The sequence below is a fragment of the Ceratina calcarata genome, unplaced genomic scaffold (genome assembly GCF_001652005.2).
Source record: "Ceratina calcarata isolate Rehan_Ccalc_2016 unplaced genomic scaffold, ASM165200v1 scaffold151.2, whole genome shotgun sequence".
Lineage (NCBI taxonomy): Eukaryota > Metazoa > Arthropoda > Insecta > Hymenoptera > Apidae > Ceratina > Ceratina calcarata.
This window is the reverse complement of record NW_017136308.1, coordinates 281,254-301,612: the sequence shown is the minus strand read 5'-3', so window position 1 is coordinate 301,612 and position 20,359 is coordinate 281,254. Positions and strand designations below refer to the sequence as shown.

Here is a 20,359-nt window from a genome sequence, read left to right as displayed (position 1 = left end):
TATTTTACGGGACAATAAATCAACTTAACTAGCCCATAGGCCTTCGCGAGTAGAACACGTTTTACCAGGACTAGATGGCTGGATAAATACATAGATGGCTGTCCTTGTTCGGTAACGGGCGCGAATAAAGATGCGAAATGTAGTAATTCAGATTCACGGTATCGATAATTTAAGTGGTAGCCACGAAAATACCGACAGACGTGGGATAAATAAACGATTTTTATCTCCCGTTTCACGAGATTCTACAAACACACTCGGTTGTGTATCATTGCCAGATATGTAAGCCTTTAAAGCTTACGAACCTGTAAATCATGTAACCAATTTTATATCTAAATTTCCAGTAACAGGTACCATATATCGTAATAAAAAAGATATGTAACTGCATTATAATGGAGTATATTTTGTATCTTCCATATCCGGAGTTAAGTGAGATTAAATTTAAATTACTGCATGGAAACACGTTTCGTTACACGGTAAGTGAATTAAAAACGGTATAACATCGCGCTTGTGAAAATTTGTAACGAAACGCGAGAGATTTAATGCGATTTATAAAAAAGAGAAGGTTAGCTGCGGGATTTCGCGTTGAACAGCCGCAAGCTTTAACAGGAACGACATTTTAATACAAAGAATAGGTAATAAAGAAAACGTCGTCGCCAGTCGAATGGATTGCTTAGCTGGCGCAGGCGGCTCGAGTTTCGAATCGGAAGCCGTACCATAGCCCAGTTTTTGCTACCTTGGAAACAGATGAAACTTTAAAAAATGCAAACTCGCTCCAGTTAATTCGCATGTGAAAGTCGAATGTCCCGGCCGTCTCTCCGCGACGACGTTCGACCTTCTGTGATGCTAATTAACCGCGTCAACGCGTGAAATTGAATTTTAGTCACGTGTGATACAGCGTTACGTGTACGACATTTAAAAGGTATGACTCGTGAACCTTTTTCACGGCTTACGCATGTTTTTCAGTTGCGAACTGACATAATCTAAATATTCTGATTAGGTAGTCGTGACAGGTGATCGTACATTTTGATGACGCAAGGGAAGAACGTGGAATAACATGTGTGGAAGAATGAAAATAGAATTCGTTGCGATCGGCGTGGTTATCGAATATCTAGAAAGTCGTACTTGGAATTGCGATTATAGAAGAATACGTTAAATATAGACGTGACACTTTGCCTCTTCGTATCGCGTGCAACGAAACCAACGAAACGATCAACGAGCAGACAAGCTGGCGAACAGAAGCATCGGATTGGCTAATACCGACTTAATTGACTTATGCCCTGTAACAAACCGCGCATTACGATTGAGAATCACGTCGAGCAGTCAGCGAGAGCACAGCTGCAGCAGGAGGAATCACCGCTCGCTCGCTTCGATACAATCGTGACCGCGTCGTGCGGTAAGTAAAAGAGTTGGGAGCAAAAAGTTGGAATAACATTGACGATCGGAATCACGTCGTGTTACATTAATGAATAAAAATGCGGAATTATACGATGGAAGCCGACCTGGCTGTTTGGATATTCAAGGATTGTCAAGTTGTGTGAAATTGGATGTTTGTAATTCAATACTGCTTTGAGAATATAAAACACGAGAGATATTATTTAATAATAATTAAATATTTTATATTTAATATTCTACAAGATTTGATCTTCAAAAAAACTCCGGTTTGTAGCAATTGAACGAATTCGAAAATTCAGTAAGAGTTGAAAGCAGGAAAAAAGGCGTACGCTAGTTATCGATTGCCGTTGCTATTTAAAGCACATGAAGGAAACGATAGTTTCAGCATCCTTGACTCGTGACAGGAAGCTTCGCACGGTGAATACGTGCAGCCGTGCTCCTAATGAGTAATAGTTACGTAACATCAGTTTTTTTACGCGGACTGATGAACACTTTTTCTCTCCTAGATCACTCATGACGAGTTCTCCTACGACCGCACAGGAAGTGACAATCTTCTCCGTTCACCATTTATAAATATCGCTTTCGCGATTCACGCGTGGCATGCAACTGCGCGTGAAAGGCAAGCAATTCCTCATTCTTTTCTCCCTTCTTTTGTAGCGAGTTTACGTGAACTTACGATCATCGTAAGCGCAATATAATGCTCGATAGAGATCGTGAGCGAGCGCGAAGGAAGCACGCGCTTTATCTGTAAAGCTCTTCTTTATCTTTGACCCGTGATCCCTAGCGCGAACCAGCCGGTTCTACCCTCCTTCTTGGTCTCGCCTACGGATACCGCCGGCACCGTCTTAGGAATTTATGTACTTGTGACAAATTACTTTATTCGTCTGTCTTTCATGTCTCGTTAAAGCAAAAAAGATTGTTGTGATCTTTTAGAACATCGTAAATTCGGGGCGACTACAAACTTGTTAGCATGCAATGTTGTGTCGTAGATTAGAATCACCCGTTATGAATTAACTACTTTTAGTAAACGTCTAAAGTACTTCAGGTTATTTTCTTGAATTGTTTAGAAACATGATCCCTTAATTGGTTAGAGCTAGTATGTTACTCGTTGCGTATTAAAACCTTTGTCCTCTCTTTATTGAAGTAATATGAACACTGCTCCGAGCATTCGCTTCAATTACTTCTTGTAATTGCACTTTCTATTTTGTTGATCCATGAACAAATGTCAACTGTTCTATCCATTATGAGATTAAGGCATTGTCAAAGCGAAGTATCCGGCTAGGTTGATTCTCTGAGAAAAATTGGAACATCTGACAAGGGAAATCAGACCGCGGAAGAGGTTTCGAATAAATGATTTCCAAGATTTTAGATTAGATTACTCGAAACTGGACAGAGGCAACGGGACTCTGCGAAAAGTTCATAGCTAGTCAACTGGATAGCCGTGACCGGATCCTCCGTGATGCCGGTTTTGATTCTGTTGTTGGACTCGCGCCAGCTATCGAAAACTTTTTTCTCATCCCGTTTTCTCTGTGGTCTCGGAGGAAGCAAGTAAAATAAGAAGGAGCTTCTTTATTAAGTTGCGCCTTGAAGACTCCATCCAGATGGATGTTACGTCGTGGACTTGATCACAATGTATTCACATATTTCGTTCACGTTCGATTGGATCACGAACAGTAAAAAGCGGTCATACGACTTTCAGGCATTTTAGGAAATTCTGAAGAATCTTTTACTCTATGTAAATAAATTCCTGAATGTTTTTTTGATGACTGAATAAATGAATTCCAAAATAATCATACAAATGGATTAATTGATATTTTAAAAAATATCCTATTTCTTCGCTAAGCTCTTTATACCAGTTTTGATGAAAAAGTTCAAGCGATGTATTGTATAACAAATTAATCTCACCAAATACAAATTTTTTTTGAATCACGCCTCGTGCTCTTTAAAATGGAAACTAAACTCCGTCGATAAATCAACCCGGTCACGGTAGCGTTTTGACGGTGATTTATTAAATTCGCGCCAGCAACTGTGTCAACAATAGTTGCTACACTGGTTAATTCACGACTCGTGGTTCACGCGACGTCGCTACCAGCCGAGCACGGAAATATACTCCGGGAGTGATTAAAAATCAGGGGTTAGATTGTACGAATTAATATGGCATCTGGTGTAGACAAAAAGTAAAACGAACTCGATTGCATGACACGTCCAGTATGTGTAGAAGTAACTCGTCGTAATCTACTGAAACGATATGCAGAGCTCGCTTACTTCGTGCGATTTGAATACCTAATAAATCTCGAGGATTCGAGACAAAAAAGTGTCAACTGCAGCTACGGACAAGTAATTAAGGAATATTTTCTAACGATGTGCCTCTACTTCATTCGGGTTATGACTAACAAAGTGATAAACAGTCTCGAGCTGCAGACGGCAATGGAGCGGTGATTGGCGACGAAGAAAAATCGCCGTCGACAAAGCGTCCGCTCCTCTTTGAATAACACCCGTTATCAACTTCCTGATATACAAAGTGTATGATGATAGTTTCAATGAGAAGTTCCTCGTGCACAATACGATACATGCATGCAATCCTGTACTAGGAAGCAACATCGGCAAACTGGACGCATTGATGAATTTCCCTTCACGAAAACGCGGCTGGGTTGAAACTCGACTGAAGGGTCGAAGATTCTCAACGTTATTGAATCAAGTTTCAAGCGCAAATAAATGCAATAAAATCGCGTATCGCGTGCATGGATTGGGAACCAGATACGTCGCCGCGTCAAGTCGATGAACTTGAGGCACTGAACGAACTGGTATCTCCGCGAACAAGACCATACACGTGCTAAACTGGTTTTCTCGATTCTGTCTGTTACAGTATAGTAATCGGCTGCGACATTAGGCGCGTACACGCCTCGCTAAACAAATGGAGGCAAATCGCTCGCGATCTGCCTCCGTTTTCCTTTTCGTCCATCCCGGGTCATCAATTAGCAGGCCGGCGACAACTTGTCGTTCGCGACCGTAAATAAACGCCTCCGCGATCCCGAGAAACGGTTGTCCCCCGCTCCTCCTACACAGTTCTTCGACTAGGTACCACCATCTCGTCGTGTCCACTTCATATTTAAATACACTCGTCGGCGCAGTTCTTCATTTGACTTATTCTTTCGAGTGTCATTAATGAAAGACGCCGACGAAATGTTTGCGCCCGTAAATTTTTCGAGTGGGCACAAACAAATCGAGAGGACACGTGTTTCTTATATTCTTATATGTATAAGTGCACCAGATTCAAGATTGCTTCATTCATTTTCACTTCTACCTTCATACTTCATCTTTCATTCATGACGACGTTAAATCCTGCGCAAGTACCACGAAGTACGAACACGAAATTCTAACGTGGTTAAAACTAGTGCAAAGCTACTAACTCGCATAATCGTAATTAAAGATTACAGTCTTATTCCGTGTAGTTAACTTGTCTCCACCCCACCTATTAATAATGAAGCCGAGGGAGGGAATCGGGTAAGCCGTGTTCGTTTGGAAAATTCATTGCACCGACACTGAAACCACGGTTTCCCTATTATCTTGCTAATCTAGCCCGTCTAGGCGGGTGTGAAAGATTATTTCCATCGCATTCCGTCCTCCGAGCGGTCGCACGCTCTGATCTCGGATTACGCGCTCGCACGATACACGTGTACTTCCGTGAAAGAGTTACTCGACGCCTAGCTGTACAAAACTTAGTGACAACGAACGACGAACGCTTCCTGATTCTCGCATTTCCCTCGCGGCGCGGCGGTTTCGACGTGACGCGTCAAGAAACGCGCGAGCCACGAAATCAACGACTCGGATACAAGATACAACCGGGCAATCGATTAATCGATCGAGGTGCGGCACCGTCGATCCCGTTTGCCCTTTTCCTTACTGCCCGCTCCTTCCCGTTTCGATTATCAACCACGAATACCCGCCACGCCTCGATTAAGCTTAACGCTCGCTAATGCAGGGTATACTTTAAATTACAGAATGTTTAACAGCGATTCGAATCACTGACAGCCCCTCGCGCAATTCAATTTAACCGAGCCTGGCAAGTTATAATTTACTTTCTGTAACGCGGTTTCTGCCGCGAGTTTCACCGCGGCCAGTCCGGGGAGCACCGGTCGCTTAATTTGTTCGAGAAACTTGTAACTATCTTGCGCCGCCGCCACCGCCGACACGTTCCTCATTCAGTTAATTGTTAGTCGGCCGCTTTTGCACCGCGCCGGGACTCCCGGGCAACTTCCAGGTAGAAACTTGCGTTTCTTCAATGCGGGCCGGGATGAAGTTTTCCCGGAAATGGAACCGATCATACTGTTTGACGCGAATTATGAAATACACTTGCAGCGCATTGCGTCTAATACAAAAGGTTCAAAGGAAAATATTGAGGTTGCGATTCTTCTTTCAGTATTCGTGCTCACGTTTAAATCGTCCTCTAATAAAAAACTGAAGCAGTAATGCCAACTTATCATCTATTATTTGAAGATAGAACAGTATAATATAATTGATCAGACCATATATAAAAATTGGAAGATGAAGCTTAATGTTCATAATAAAAAGTTTTCGAACTAGTATTGTGATAATTCGCAATGTTTAAAAACTTGGATAGAAAACATATTCGACTGTGCGAATTATAGGCAAAAATGAAGTCTTTCGAATGACAGACGTTCCCACGGCTTTTCTTTTCATGTGTGAAAACTCGTGGCCGGTTGAAAATTCCGCGACAGCCGGGTAAACGCATTTGCAGCGATAACGCTGAATCGAGAATAGACAAATGACGCAAGGCGCCAGGAGGTCGCGATATGTGTTCGATACATATTTGCGAATCGCGCGAGGAAGTGTGCTTTACGGAAACAATTTGGATCAGTGTTCTCAAGTGTTCTGCCGTTAGTTAAAATATACGTATGTAATGATTGAATTATTATGTGTAATACTTTATCATAAGGTAATGAATTAACGAAGCAATAGTGTAAATTTGCGTTTAAAATATTCGATATGATAAAATTGTTATTTTTATTTTATATCTGCTTACTGTCAATACGTATGGTATCTTGTGTGACAAATGCGTTACCGATGGTCTGCAGATAATTTCATACCAAATGGATATATAAATGTTTACACGCCCATAAGTACCGTGGAAAAAGTTTTGAGAAAGCGCATCCAAGCTGATACTCATGTGATTGGTTGACAGTTTTAAAGACTTAGAGTCTAATCTCACAAGATACCGATTACCCTGCTATAAGCATAATAAGATATAAATGAAACTGTTGGAAATGATGATTGGTTCTATGAAAAGAAATTTCACAGTTCCTCTATTTTTGCACATGTATTTCTCAGGTTCGATCGGATGTTGAGAATATCTGCATGCCCGTGTCGTGTCGTCGCTTGTTTATTGAAGTAATCTCTATTTCAGGCATGTTACATGACAGAGGAATTTCTTGGAATAACGTTACATCCGTTTCACTTAGATCATTCCGCGGATAGCTCATCGGGAGAGCCTTCGCGCCGTTAATTACCCCATCGTTCGCTGTGTCGTCGCATCGATCAACTTTTCAAGCCGAGCGCCGACCGGCGAAATTCTCGTCGAACCATGGTAAAAAAAAACTCACCATGTACGCGACGTGATAGTTCCGTTGCTGGTGCACGTCTCCGTTACACTGGACGGTGGACAGCATGTTGACAGCTGTCAACCGCGAGAGGATTGACCGGTGATCAATTTCGAACGCACTTCGAACTTAACCGGATGCATCAGGATCACATTTTCTATTACACTCCTACTCTCGACAGGATCATCGTTCCCTCTTCTTCAAAGTCAAATATATAAATTTAAACTGGTGAATCTGCGCGACATTTTCCTCGTTTCAGTCATATAAAAATATTTCGTTGTTTCCTTAACGATGTTACAGTGATTTATTAAGTTTTGTTAAAAATGCGTACACGAAAACGGGGGAGACGGCGAAAAGCCGCCGCGCGTTCGATGGCAAAAGCCGACGGAACTCGAATGGAGCTCGTGTCTTTCGGATCACGCACCGAACGTATAGGTTTAGGTAGACGGAATGCGCTTGCGCGGTGCCCCAGCGCAACGAAGGCGCCCCAAGACCACGCTTGGTCTCTCCTTGTTCTTCATTTCTTTCTCCTTTGGTCTTTTTCCACCTCCGCCAAACTCGTATTTCTTCGTATCTTTCGTAGCCCGCGATGATAACCAAATTGACCAGCGAAAGACTTTCTTGTTATCGTATTCTCTAACTTGTCCATCTCTTCATTTTCATTCATATATAGCTGCGGAGCACAGTTCTGGTTAATAGCTCGACAGTCAGCTAAACCAAATCCACCTTGAATTTTACTACTTTACATTCCAAACCAATTTCACCGTCTATAAAACTTATTTAATCCTTGATGTAATGCTGAAATTTATTTCATCCTACGTAATTGCATAACGCTATGTGCTTTAACTAAAATCGACTAAATGATCTACGCGGCGCCAATCCCATCGTCTGGAATCGCGTCGAAATTTTACAGAATATTCACGGCGAGAGAACATCGTCATAACTTATCCAATCGGAATGGAAATGCAAGAAATCTGAAGCATTCGTTCAGCACATCACTTATTAGCGTTGCGACAGTATGCAAATTGGAGAGGGACGGAGAACGAGATTATCACAAGAAATGGATAAAAAAAAAAGAAGCCGTAGTCAGGATTCTCAATTAATATTCCTTCTCGCATATCGTGGACGATTATAAATACAAATTCAATTCCGACCATCTTCGTCACTTTTATCGGTACGAAACCGGTTCGTTTAGCCACGGATCATTTGTCTCGATCCGCTTCGATCCTTCCACGTATCTTACTGTGTCGTTTCATTATCATCGTCCTTGATCCTCGATCGCATTCTGATTGGACGCAATTGATCAACGGCGCCTTCGTTAATTCACGAAAACTGGTCTTTATCGCGACGCGCCACGGTTCCTCCGTTTCGAGAGTCATCCTCGCAAATCACTACTACTTTTAAGGCTTCGAATCAGTGAAGGTCAGAAATTAATTTCGCATTTTTAATTAAACTGGCTCTTTTAATTTCTTGGAATAGATGAGCGAATTCTTGAACATTGCATTTTTATCTCCTCCATTCATTTTTGTAGTTATCGTATATTTTATTACTTACAATATTTATAAAAGTATTTGTAATGCAATTAATAAAAAAGTGGAGGAAATAAAATTTAGTTGCATAAAAGTTTTTTTTTTACACGAAGTACAACACAAACGGTGAACTACATTTTCGTATAGGTACAACAAACAGATACTAGACTTGAATTTTCGGAATTCCATTTATTGCAGTTCTAAACAGTATCAAGTTAACCGCGTTTGTTCCAGATGCCCGTTGAATGTTTCACAATTGAAGGGTTAAAGCAGCGCTCAACAATGGGGGAACAAGAACCGAAAACGTTACAGTAATAACACCGTGCGACACTTCCAACCCATTTCTCCTCCCGGTATTGTATTAATAGAACTCGATCACCGTTTGCTCGTATCGATAACAATAATAATTGTGGTTGTACGAAAAAACGCACGCACTCGTGCTCGTGTTTCACCCACCCACGCAGTTTCCCGGGCGAGAAACAATCGATAAACGAGAGTACGTGGTGAGGATGAGAGTCCGATTAAAAAAAGAAGAATTTCTTTTGTTCGCCATTCCTCATTGTGATTAGACGAATACNAAGTACAACACAAACGGTGAACTACATTTTCGTATAGGTACAACAAACAGATACTAGACTTGAATTTTCGGAATTCCATTTATTGCAGTTCTAAACAGTATCAAGTTAACCGCGTTTGTTCCAGATGCCCGTTGAATGTTTCACAATTGAAGGGTTAAAGCAGCGCTCAACAATGGGGGAACAAGAACCGAAAACGTTACAGTAATAACACCGTGCGACACTTCCAACCCATTTCTCCTCCCGGTATTGTATTAATAGAACTCGATCACCGTTTGCTCGTATCGATAACAATAATAATTGTGGTTGTACGAAAAAACGCACGCACTCGTGCTCGTGTTTCACCCACCCACGCAGTTTCCCGGGCGAGAAACAATCGATAAACGAGAGTACGTGGTGAGGATGAGAGTCCGATTAAAAAAAGAAGAATTTCTTTTGTTCGCCATTCCTCATTGTGATTAGACGAATACAGACGAATTTCAATGTTACTTAAGTAGAAAAAGATATTAGAAATTTAGTATTTCTAAGTAATTAACGAATGAATTCTTTTGACTTCATCTTTTAAATTACATAAACGACTTTCAATTAAATCAGTCAAACAAGTGTATAACGATTTTCCAAGTAGCGTAATGCACTTCGTTTTACTCGTTTAAAAAGTGGTAGAACGATACTGAAACATTTTTCATGCTTACGACGCGAAATTCTGTCGAGGAACGAAACATTAATCGTTCGCCGGATTTGAGTACCTGCGGCGCTGCATTGCGATGGGACGCAGAGACGCCGGTTCATAAATTTCGATGCACTTAGAAACGCTCGCAGCCATCCCTTTCGGTGCATCGAGTTTCTATAGTGGACTGGTCGACGGGGGTTGGAGTGAGTGAACCCTTGAGTGAGGATCTAGCCAAACGATATATCTCACAAGGTGACAAATCGTTCACGGAGAAAGATCCCATTGGTCGATGTGTGAACGACAAATGAATCTTCTACGAATCGTTGCGAATTTCCGACTCCAGAAGTCGGATACAAAAAGCAAATGTTTGATGTTCTACATATTTGAAAACGTTTTTCCTGCTGCTTGAGAAATGATGCGAATGCATTCGATTTGAAGATTCTATAAACTGAAAGCTGAAGAACGTGTTAGAGAAAGAAGTAATAATTGAAGTACGTCAGTCACTAAATTAATATCTTAAAATAAGTTTTAAAGTAATAAATCGGGGGATAAAATGTAAACTATGAAAACAAGAACTGACATTAAAAATAATCTAAGCCCTATTTTTGACTAAATATTCAATGAAAACACAGGAAAATCCTTCGAGATTAATGGAGACATTATTTTAATTAAATCGAAAGAATGATCACTCGAAGGATTGATCTTGATTTCTAATTTGTTGGACTTCGCCCAATTCCTGTGGATTACTACGACCCCTTTGACAATATCCAGACAAGTTTCACGTAAATTCCATTGGAACGACTGGTGGCTGCGCTTCCAGTGAAACATAGTAACTGGGTGTGTGCATATGTCTAAATTTAATCGGAACTTAGGTAGACGATAATACAAGGAACGCCTCAGACGAGATTACAGTTTGCGCCTGGCGTGGAAGTGGTTGCTTCCCTTTTCCGCATCCGTCGCCAAAGATCGAACCCAGCTACCCTTTCCGGACCATAAATAAATTCATGTTCCGTTTACCCGTAGCGATAGCAGATGCAACTCGCTCCCGTCTCGGTGGTGAAAAGAAAATAGTGCTGCTTGGGACATGCCTTTTGAAGGCACGGACAGCTCCTGAACAGACCCGGTTATGCACTTTAAAGAGTACCCAGTGTTTTTATAACTGGATACTGCGCGGAGGATTACCCTGATTGTATATTGTTTTACGCACAGAAGTGTCCAAAGTTTGGGCTACTATTTTACACCATCGTAGAATTAGAAACAAACATTGGATCTCTAATTTTTCTTTTAAGTATAGTTCATATTCTAACTTCATTAACTGTGACATATGTAACAATGTATAAAGTATATTAGAATTTTAATTATTTTCGATAATTGATATCACAATTCTGTTAGGAAGAGAACCACATTTTCGCGGGTGCGAACAGCATTTCGTTGCATGTTTGCGGAATGTCCTCCTAACAAAGCAACCCGTACAATTAAGTTAAATAAGATTAATGCTCGGCGTGATGCAACAACTCCAATGCCGTGGCACGTATCTACCGCCACGGCGCAAATTCGTACATCCGTTGGTAGTACACGAGACAACGTGAGATTAATTGCATCGAAAATTCCGAGAGGGTTGCGCATTAGAAGGAACAAAGTTACCCCCATTTCGTCTAATACGATTAAAATGGTTTGCCTAATTTTCATGTATCGATTTCAGAAGTTCAATTCTAAAAATTACAAAAGTAACAGATCGCAAATTTAAAAAATATGAGCTTGTAAAAGTGCATCCAAAAATAAAAGATACATTCTCATCCTCTTATACATGCGATGCTAATGTCAGATTTCTTTATTTTTGTTTGACAAGATCACCCACGTGTATAATTATCTACAAATGATCTATCACTCAACAACTCGTCGAACGATCATTACTGAGATCTCGCGGCTTTTCAAACAATACAAAGAAAAGGGGCAAGTGAAAAACAACGAGCGTGCACCCAGCTGTCAAACAACGAGTGTGTCCTGTCAACACTTTAACGACCTGAACCCTATTTTTTAACCCTCGGAAGGTACTAAAAACATTCAGGATGTAGAATACGCGCTGCGCGGCATACAGCGGCGGTTCCCTGCGTTCAATGAACCGATGACGACTGGCAGCTGCAGGATTCTCAAGGACCTGCTACCTCTCTTTTTTCAGCAACTCGAGCCCTCTTGACCTCGTGCTTCCCGTTTTCTTGTTCCCCTTGGCATTACCATAAACGGTAACCGATTTCCAAGTCGACCAAAACCAGCGATCTCTCAACACTTCGCGAGTAGCTGAACCCAGGGATTTCATCGGCTTACTCCTTTCCAAGACTCTTTTTATCAGAGTTTTGCATCGTTAGATCCTCGGGACGATACCGTGGGAGTGATACAGTGCTAGCAATTGCGATCGGCTCGATTAAGACGTTAATTATCGAAAGATCCGAGCGGTCATTCGTTTTCTACCGTTCGCGCGGAGAACTCCCGTTGGGTTAATTAACTTGTGCCGCGACGAAAGCGGCCGGGTAATGCGCCGTGTAAAAAGCGTTTAAGGATTAATCATGACCCGGTAAGACGAGCTCTTCTCGCCTGTGTGTCGGTGAAGCCTCGCAAACGAATCGTGGAACTCGCTTAAGTCGCGTAGGGGTAGTGTACAACTTCTTTGCATGCCGAAGACTCTGACGAAATCGGTCGACGACGCGACGGCCTGATTTCTGATGCTAATGAGACAGAATCGCTAATGCGACCGATTGCCCTTGCCGTATCGTATACGTAACCAACGTTGAGTTTCGTTTATTCATGAAGAACGATCATGCATACGGCATAGGTTTGGTTTTGAAAAATTGGCTTTTTATAGACAGTCAGTTAATCTTTAGTTTTAAATTCTCAGAATTCATCCGTTAATTCTTGTTATATAATCAATTAGTATTAATCACATTGAAGATAAAGTAATTTATGGCACGTACTCGGTTCTAACAATACTTCTAACAGGTGTTAAACGAAGGGGTAAAAATATATTGCAAATATATTCTAAAACACTACGTTTATGTGTTTGTATAAATGGGATTTTATATATTATATAACAATTAGAGATTTAGGAAATTACACACCTACTTGTCTTCAGAGTTTCATAACTGAAATTATTCATAAGGCAGACATTAATCATGATACACTGTTAATTGGGAGTAATCGAGCGGATATTACACAGCTATAATGTTTTGACACCGTTTTAGACGTCATGGCCCGCACGAAACGTCGACTAATCGACATTAATACGATAATAATGTCGAGCTGCAATTGTGTGCGTGCAATTGAACGACCGTCGATAATCCATTTGGACTTTACACCAATTGGATGTTCGATTGGAAGTGCAGCGTCGTTTAATCGACGCCACCGTGTATATACAATCAAGCTCCACTTCTATTTCCATTGTCGACCACCGAATTCGTGGCAATGATAATAATCTACTGTCCGTCTGTTAATTGCTAATTGGGTCAACCCAACAAAAAATAAGGACAGGATCGTTGATTCTTCAGAAACGTAAAAGCTAGTGTTAAACAAACGTTGGCGTGCGGTGTCTATCTTGTAGCGTAACCGAGGATGATCCCCGTAGTATAAAAAATAAGATTATGTCGAACGATTGCATCACGATTGGGCCTATCTTCGATTTGTAAAATAGATAGTTCAGTGTTTAGTTATTGAATATTTTGTGTTGTTACCTAATTGTAAGTATAAAGACTGTAATTTATTTTAATATAAATATAGCAGTATTATGGTGTAGTGTATGGATTTTGTAACGTGTTAACATTCTGTATCTCTTGGTAAAATTTCAACTAATTCATCTGAATATTATAATGTCCAGTACCAATCAATAATTGAACACATTTGTGACCATGTACATAGTTGTATCTGTTAATAAACAGTCATATACAATATGTCAAACATTAATCTATCACACAATTTAATTTACAATACTACAATCGCAATGCAGGAGAATATATTAAGCCCTGCTGACCTAGAATGAAATTTTGTTCAAGCACGAGGATACAATACATCTAATACTGCAGCGAGGGCTTGCCTCACCCCAAATTGTGAACCAATACAATTGAATGTACGCATTCAAACACTGCTAGTGATGTATACATCGGCTGTATGTATTCTTCGAATATATAAGGTGTGCAGTGCGTTTATATAAATTCTTGACAAATTCACAGTTGAGACAATTAGACCTTCAAGTCGAAATTCTAAGACACTAAACTAATTCTACGTTTCACTTTAAGAAATATAGATTAGACAAACGCTGAAATAGGTACAGCTGTATTTCTATTATTGGACGTTCGTGTCGATTCATATTTAATTTTGGCTTATGTAATATCTCATCGTTGGGTTTGATTACAAATAATTATTAGAATCATAAAATGGACATTGTATCTTTTCCAATAAAGTACTGATGAACAAATGAAATTGGTAAATCGGAACGATTACAAGTCATAACGATGTTTCACGATTTTCCACAATTCAGTAGATTTTGATGTACTGCACGATTAATGTCTATCGATTCATGATACACCCAGTACAATGCACGGAAGTGCTAACTCAACGCTATTCTTACAAGTGTGGGAGAATCCCTGCTGTCGGTTGATATATCTCAGGGGAGTTTTAGAAGATATTCGCTGTTCCTATATCTACCTTTCGTCGCTATCCCTGAGATTCACAACCGAAAGGGTTCTACAATATCGAGATCCCCCTATTCCTTGTATATAGGGCACATAAAACCTTATTGGTTCCGAGCGAGAACTCAAGTTTTCAGTGCACCGAAAGTCTACAACTTGTTCTCGTCGAATCATCTAAAACTTTATATCTGTCTGTGCCCTAAACTTTGTGTGCAGTACCGATTTTATACCCCTCTCCTTGTTATTTTTATATAGATTATATTATATATAGGAATTGTAGTTCCGCGATTGAACAACGATTGTAAATGTAAAAGTATTTTTTCCATAGTACTCAGGATTCATTAAAAGGATTTACTGTTGCTCAGGTAATTTCAATATGAATTCGACATATTCTTTAAAACTTTAATTGTAAGCTGGAATTAAGTTTATACTTTTCTAAATCACTGTTCACGTTCAGTAATTCCAGAAAGGCGATCTTTAGAACGGTTTGGGGAACAGGAAGGGTCAGAGTTACTTACCGTGACTTGTTGACTGTTGGTGGGACTAGGACTTGGACTGGGCGTCGAATTTGGGGTTGACATATCGCCTGATGTCGGCGAGACCGAACCCGTGGTGACGGTGCCAACTGTCGGAAATGCTCGGGCCGAATCTGCCTGCCATTGCTTGTGGATTTGTTGCGAGGTATCCCGGAACCTGGCGCCCTGAAAATAAAAATTCAAAATTTAATAATCAATCTCCCTAACAATAACTAGAAAATACATCTATATACACTGTACACTTTCTGTGAACAAAGTCGGGCAGTTTAGTCGAATGAGACATTTGTCAGAATGCCAAACGGATTAATCGATAAACACAAGAATTCTTGAAGAATTGAGAATCATTTGGCTTATGGATGACCTCTTTACATTATAAATTGCAACGATGGCATAGTTCGATTAGTCGCGGATATTTGGCTTCGAACAATTGTATCGTAAACGATCGCTCGGCACGGTCCACTGAAAAATCGCTTTCGAAAGGCGCAATCGTCTAACAATACGCGGCTACAGCCAACTGAATAGAGAACTGTTATGAACGAATTGCTCTGACAATCATAAAGGCGGTTGAGAACGGAGCCTGTATCGTGGATACGTGAAATTTCCAACACGTTGAGAACGATCGTGCGACGTTCTTCGAAAGAGACAAAGAAAAAAGAGAAGTTTTAGAAAACGTGCCTGATACCACACGCGGAGGTTCGCAGACCTTAGTTGAAACAACAAAAGATCGCGTGCGACTATGCAACGCGAGCAAAAGAAACGTTGTTCCTCGCGGCACGGTAATTGCAGTTATGCAACTACCTGCCATAATAACGATTAGCATAGGAGTATAAAGGGAGGCGTAAGTAGAGCTGCTTGCCGTTTGTGGCTTACGCGTACGCGACCAACAGTTTCTCCTGTCCCGAATTAAGATATTTTATCATTGCCGGATAAAGTCCAAAGCGAAATCGAGGCATCTTTTTACGGCCTGCTTCCAAATTAATTTCACTGCGAATGAGTGTAATTCTCAGCCAGGTTCTGCGTTTACTCTTAAAATGACGAGCGCACAATGCCTGCAATTTCTTCCACCGCGTGTTGGTTAATTGCGCGTGGAATTGCGCCGCTCAACAAAAGAAACAATCGTTACTCGCTTTTTCTGAGAGTTGCCTTAAACGCGTCCTGCAATTCAATTCTCTCTACTACTATCTGTCCCGTTTTTTCTTTCATTCTTTTTAATGAGAGCGTTAATTTGTACGTAATTATGGAGCATTTAGATAATAATTTTGAAGAAGCGGCAAAATGAAATGTGTTTATTGCACAATAAAATATATAACGTCGGGTTTCTCTCTTTTTGCGTCTTACACTCGAATCTCCATACGCATGCTTCATTAATTCAACAACGGCGAGGCTCGTTTAAAAATCCAATCTTCGCTCATGTTTCTGCATCCACAAACGTCTCTTTTCTCCATTTTACTAAACTTTCTATGGGGGAACAGGGAGAGGAGTAAGAGAAGGCCATCAATCTTTCTTTTCGTTGCAGTTGGGAATGAGCACTCGGGATCCACGGTTTTCCAACAAGAATAAATCCCAGATTTGAATCCTTTCACGTAGAAACTCTGCTGTAAATCTTCGCCCGATAACGTTACCGAGATTTAAAATGCGAGTGCACGGATTTTGCATTGTTCAAATAAACCTGTAGTTGCTCCCATTTCTTAAGATCGATTACGGATCAAAGCCCGTTGATTACTTTCCGTTTACTTGCAAGCCACAAGGTTAGATTGGTTTCGCGCGTATGCACAAAACAAGATAGATAAGTTTATCCTTTTCGAGGTAAAAAGAAACGAGCACGAACGAACTTCAGCATTACGAATTAGAGGGCAAGGATTAAAACTCTCAGCAACGAACGCTTGCTACATCGTGCCGATCCGGCACGATCGAGATCGACGGATAGGTTCACGGCGTATCCGGTATCGATCCATGTATCGCGGAGGTCGGTTACTGGAATACGGTACCACCGGGCTTACACCGGCCACGATTGCTCCTTGTGTAAATAAAGGCGTGGTTTTAATTAAGCAACGAGGAAGTATCCGGCATAGAAACATATGCTATTACGCGACGATGTAACATAATTGTTTAAGAAATAGTGTTTCAAACGGCGGAGCGTCATAGATAAGCGTCGGCGAATTAAATCCTAAATAGACGATAATTAAGTCTCTGAAAGATATTACGATTACTGTCCATGATAATCCGAAGGCTGCACGATGTTCGATAGTTATCTTAATTACGTGCACATATGTATAGCTGAATGGAAAGCATCGAGAACGATGAAATTGAGAGCGCTCCTAGAACACATCTAAGAGTTATCAGGACTTAATAGCTCGGTTCGTTAATAACGTCAAAATCACGCGATTGTGCGCGAGGAAATTGTCACGATTCATCATTTAATTATATAAGTATCCATTATATCACCACTTAGTCCTCCAACTGTATTTTCTTTTATTCATCTCCTACCGGCTAGACTTTAGAACAAATGCGCATGTTTTTATATTTCACATTGGAAATCCGTTATGCAAATGTTTAATTTTATGCGAATTCATTTGTACTAAGTTTTCCGGTACTCGGTTGCGTCAGTTGCAGTCGCGAGCTCCACGAGAGGTCATAAAAAATCAATTGTCTCTAGTCCATGTCATGATGTTCACACACGTCATATAAGTAATAACAACAAACGTCGGACTTGGCGTAAAATGAAACCGGGCAAAAAGCCAAGCCGTGAGAGCTTCTCGGCATAGGCGTAGATGCAGCCAAACCAATTTCCGCGATAGTCGCAAGTCACTTGAGCTTGTTTCGCCGCGTGTGTAGCGTCCTTGTGCGCGATTACGTGATAGATAACGGTTGATCTTACACCGTGATCTCAATGGTCAGATATTAATATTGATAAAGAAAAACAAGTCTAACAACCGGAACGACTTCTTTCGAGCTAACATTGTGGCATGCAGTCCGTCCTGTCCAGGTTACCTAATTAATTTAAGGGACATCAGTATGTCATGCAATCGATTTATCACCGGCTTTCGTTACATTCTGCACCTTTTCTATTAATTGTCGTGAGTAGATTAGAAAGGGTGTCGATGATAAGGCGGTCAATTAACCGTGAGTGTCGTTCGAAAAATAAAAGATACAAGATTCTGGTGGACGAATATCGTTTATCGAAGCCGAGAAATTTTCCAGCAATGAGTTTCAGCGAAGAGAATGAACATATGCAATTAAGGAGCATTTAAATTGAAATTGATTAATGACCGCTGCCGCGGTTTGGCTCTGATGCATGGCCCGCGCCACTTGAAAAATAGCTTTAGAACGCGCAGCGGTAAGAATATAGGAATTATTTATCTACGATGTTTGACCTTGTTCCAACTGAAACGTCAATTTGCATTTTTCCTATGACGCAAACCGCGCGGCTTAATAGCTGTCTACAAAAACAGAATTACTTCAACAGCGTAATACGCTGGCGCTGTAATTCGGTTTATAGTTCAAGTTACTCTTTTCCTATTTAGCGCGCTTTATTTAAATTAGTCCTCTTTAAATTTGTTATCTTTCTTTAAATTATTTACAGACGAAACGTAGCAAATCCCTTACAACAAAGTGTATTGAATTGTAATTTCTTTTAATGCTGCTGAAATTTTTAATACCTCGCTGAATAGATCGTCCAGCTCTTTTTGCGATAGTTTCGCCTTCATTCCGTGAACATTGTCCGCATGTAACGTGTCTAGGAGCCGATAGAGATTTTATTCAGCCCACTCAATCTCAGAGATAGACACGACAGAACTTCCTTACAGGCGCCGTTGTCTCGTTTCTTCTTTTTCTCCCTGTTTGCTCCCTGACCTCTGTCACGTTCTTAGTATCCGCTGCGTCTTTTTAGATACACAAATAGTCGATGACGCGAGTCGCAAACTACGATGGAAGGTCGCGAGCTAATGCCCGTGCCGTACGACCGGTCTTCGCTTTTCGCTCGAGCCGACATCCTCGCGGCAAGTGGTCTCATGCTACTGCGTTTCCCTTCTTCGCTCCAATCACGATTTCTGTCGACAGTTGACGGGAAGCTGCATCGACGCGACGATGAAACGCGTCACGGTGAATTCTGCACACGAAATACGACGGATATGACCAATCGTCACCGCGGGCGAAACGCGAATCGAATTCCCATCGAATGTGTCCCATCGAGAGCGCGCGCTTAGGTGCATCGTAGCTTTTCGCTCGTCCGCGATTCCACGCCCTAAATTCGCGTGACTTCGCGCAGATAGGCCACCAGGTCCTTCCGAAAGCGATATCGATTCGCGGCCTCCGTGTCCTCTTTCGCCCGCGAACCGGTCGCTTTTCCCTCGTAATGAAAAACACTCTGACGAAGCATAAATTTCTGAAGTGGGCACTGTAAGCAATTGGATGAAACCTCAATGAACAGAATGAGCTAGGGAAAAGAGTATTCGCACGTTCTACGAGTTTATGAAATTTACTCAATGCCCTTCTTCCCAAAGCTCATTAATTGTTCACTTTATTCATCAACCGCTCGGTAAACTTTTCAGTAATCATATAATTCATTCGTTGTTTGAAACAATTGACACGAACTGCTACGGAACTTTTATTAAATTTGAATAGAATTGCCTATTCAACAACTTGTTTAATTAATTTTTAATTGCTTTAAGGCACACGTGCTATATAAATTACGTGTGCCATAAATATGTGCATTATTCGATTACACTAGACTAATATAATCGAAGAGCCAGTTGGTGTCCCGGAATTCGACAAGAGTTTAATTAAATTGGATCAAGTCCTCGACGCGAAATTCCAAGCGTTCAATTCGAAGCGCCGCGCCACGCCGTTCAGAGACCCCGTCAACCTTCAAACGTAACCGGTCCCAACGCCCACGCGAAATTGCTCTCCTTTCTGCCCTTTTCCCTACCCCTTCGACCGGTACTTCCGTCGGTGGCATCTCGTGTTTCAGACCGGTACTGGATTTCGATCGACCAGCCATTGATACCTAGGGAAGACATGTAAAACGTGTATGGTTTCTCAATGACAGAGGAGAAATCTGTGTGACTGGAGTTCTTATGACTGCCGCGTTCTTATCTGCTTCTCGTCTTGGAGTTATTTTTATCGATTCGTGGTCGCGTTAATTTGTGACGCAAATCCTGCAATCTGCACGTGGCTCTAGATTAATAATGATCCAACACATACGCAGGAATGAAAGAAATTCGTCGAGGTATGCGTGGAATTTTTTGGTCTTCGAGCGAACCCCGTTTCAAGGGGAAACTGCCGATGGTGGCCAGACGCCTAAGGAATATCGATCCATGTGTAGTGATTCTACATTAATAAATATATTAATAGTAATAATTCTT

At 41.1% G+C, this 20,359-nt stretch overlaps 1 protein-coding gene and 1 long non-coding RNA gene across 15 annotated transcripts in view; one reads left to right on the top strand and one right to left on the bottom strand.

Moving 5' to 3' along the window:
- by (focal adhesion protein tensin) overlaps nucleotides 1-20,359 on the bottom strand; it is a 132,178-nt gene that overhangs the window by 36,593 nt on the left and 75,226 nt on the right. For 9 of the 14 annotated variants that reach the window (XM_026819429.1, XM_018036554.2, XM_026819428.1 and 6 more), the window contains one exon: nucleotides 14,979-15,161. In XM_026819429.1, the coding sequence (XP_026675230.1) occupies nucleotides 14,979-15,161 (183 nt within the window). Of the gene's footprint in view, nucleotides 1-7,013; nucleotides 7,418-14,978; nucleotides 15,162-18,655; nucleotides 20,344-20,359 lie in introns of those variants that run through there. The other 5 variants (XM_026819430.1, XM_026819431.1, XM_026819433.1 and 2 more) reach the window with 3 other exon arrangements.
- LOC113465201 (uncharacterized) lies at nucleotides 6,261-7,003 on the top strand. Its single transcript, XR_003390044.1, has 3 exons — nucleotides 6,261-6,349; nucleotides 6,489-6,741; nucleotides 6,818-7,003. It is a non-coding gene; the product is annotated as an uncharacterized LOC113465201 (long non-coding RNA).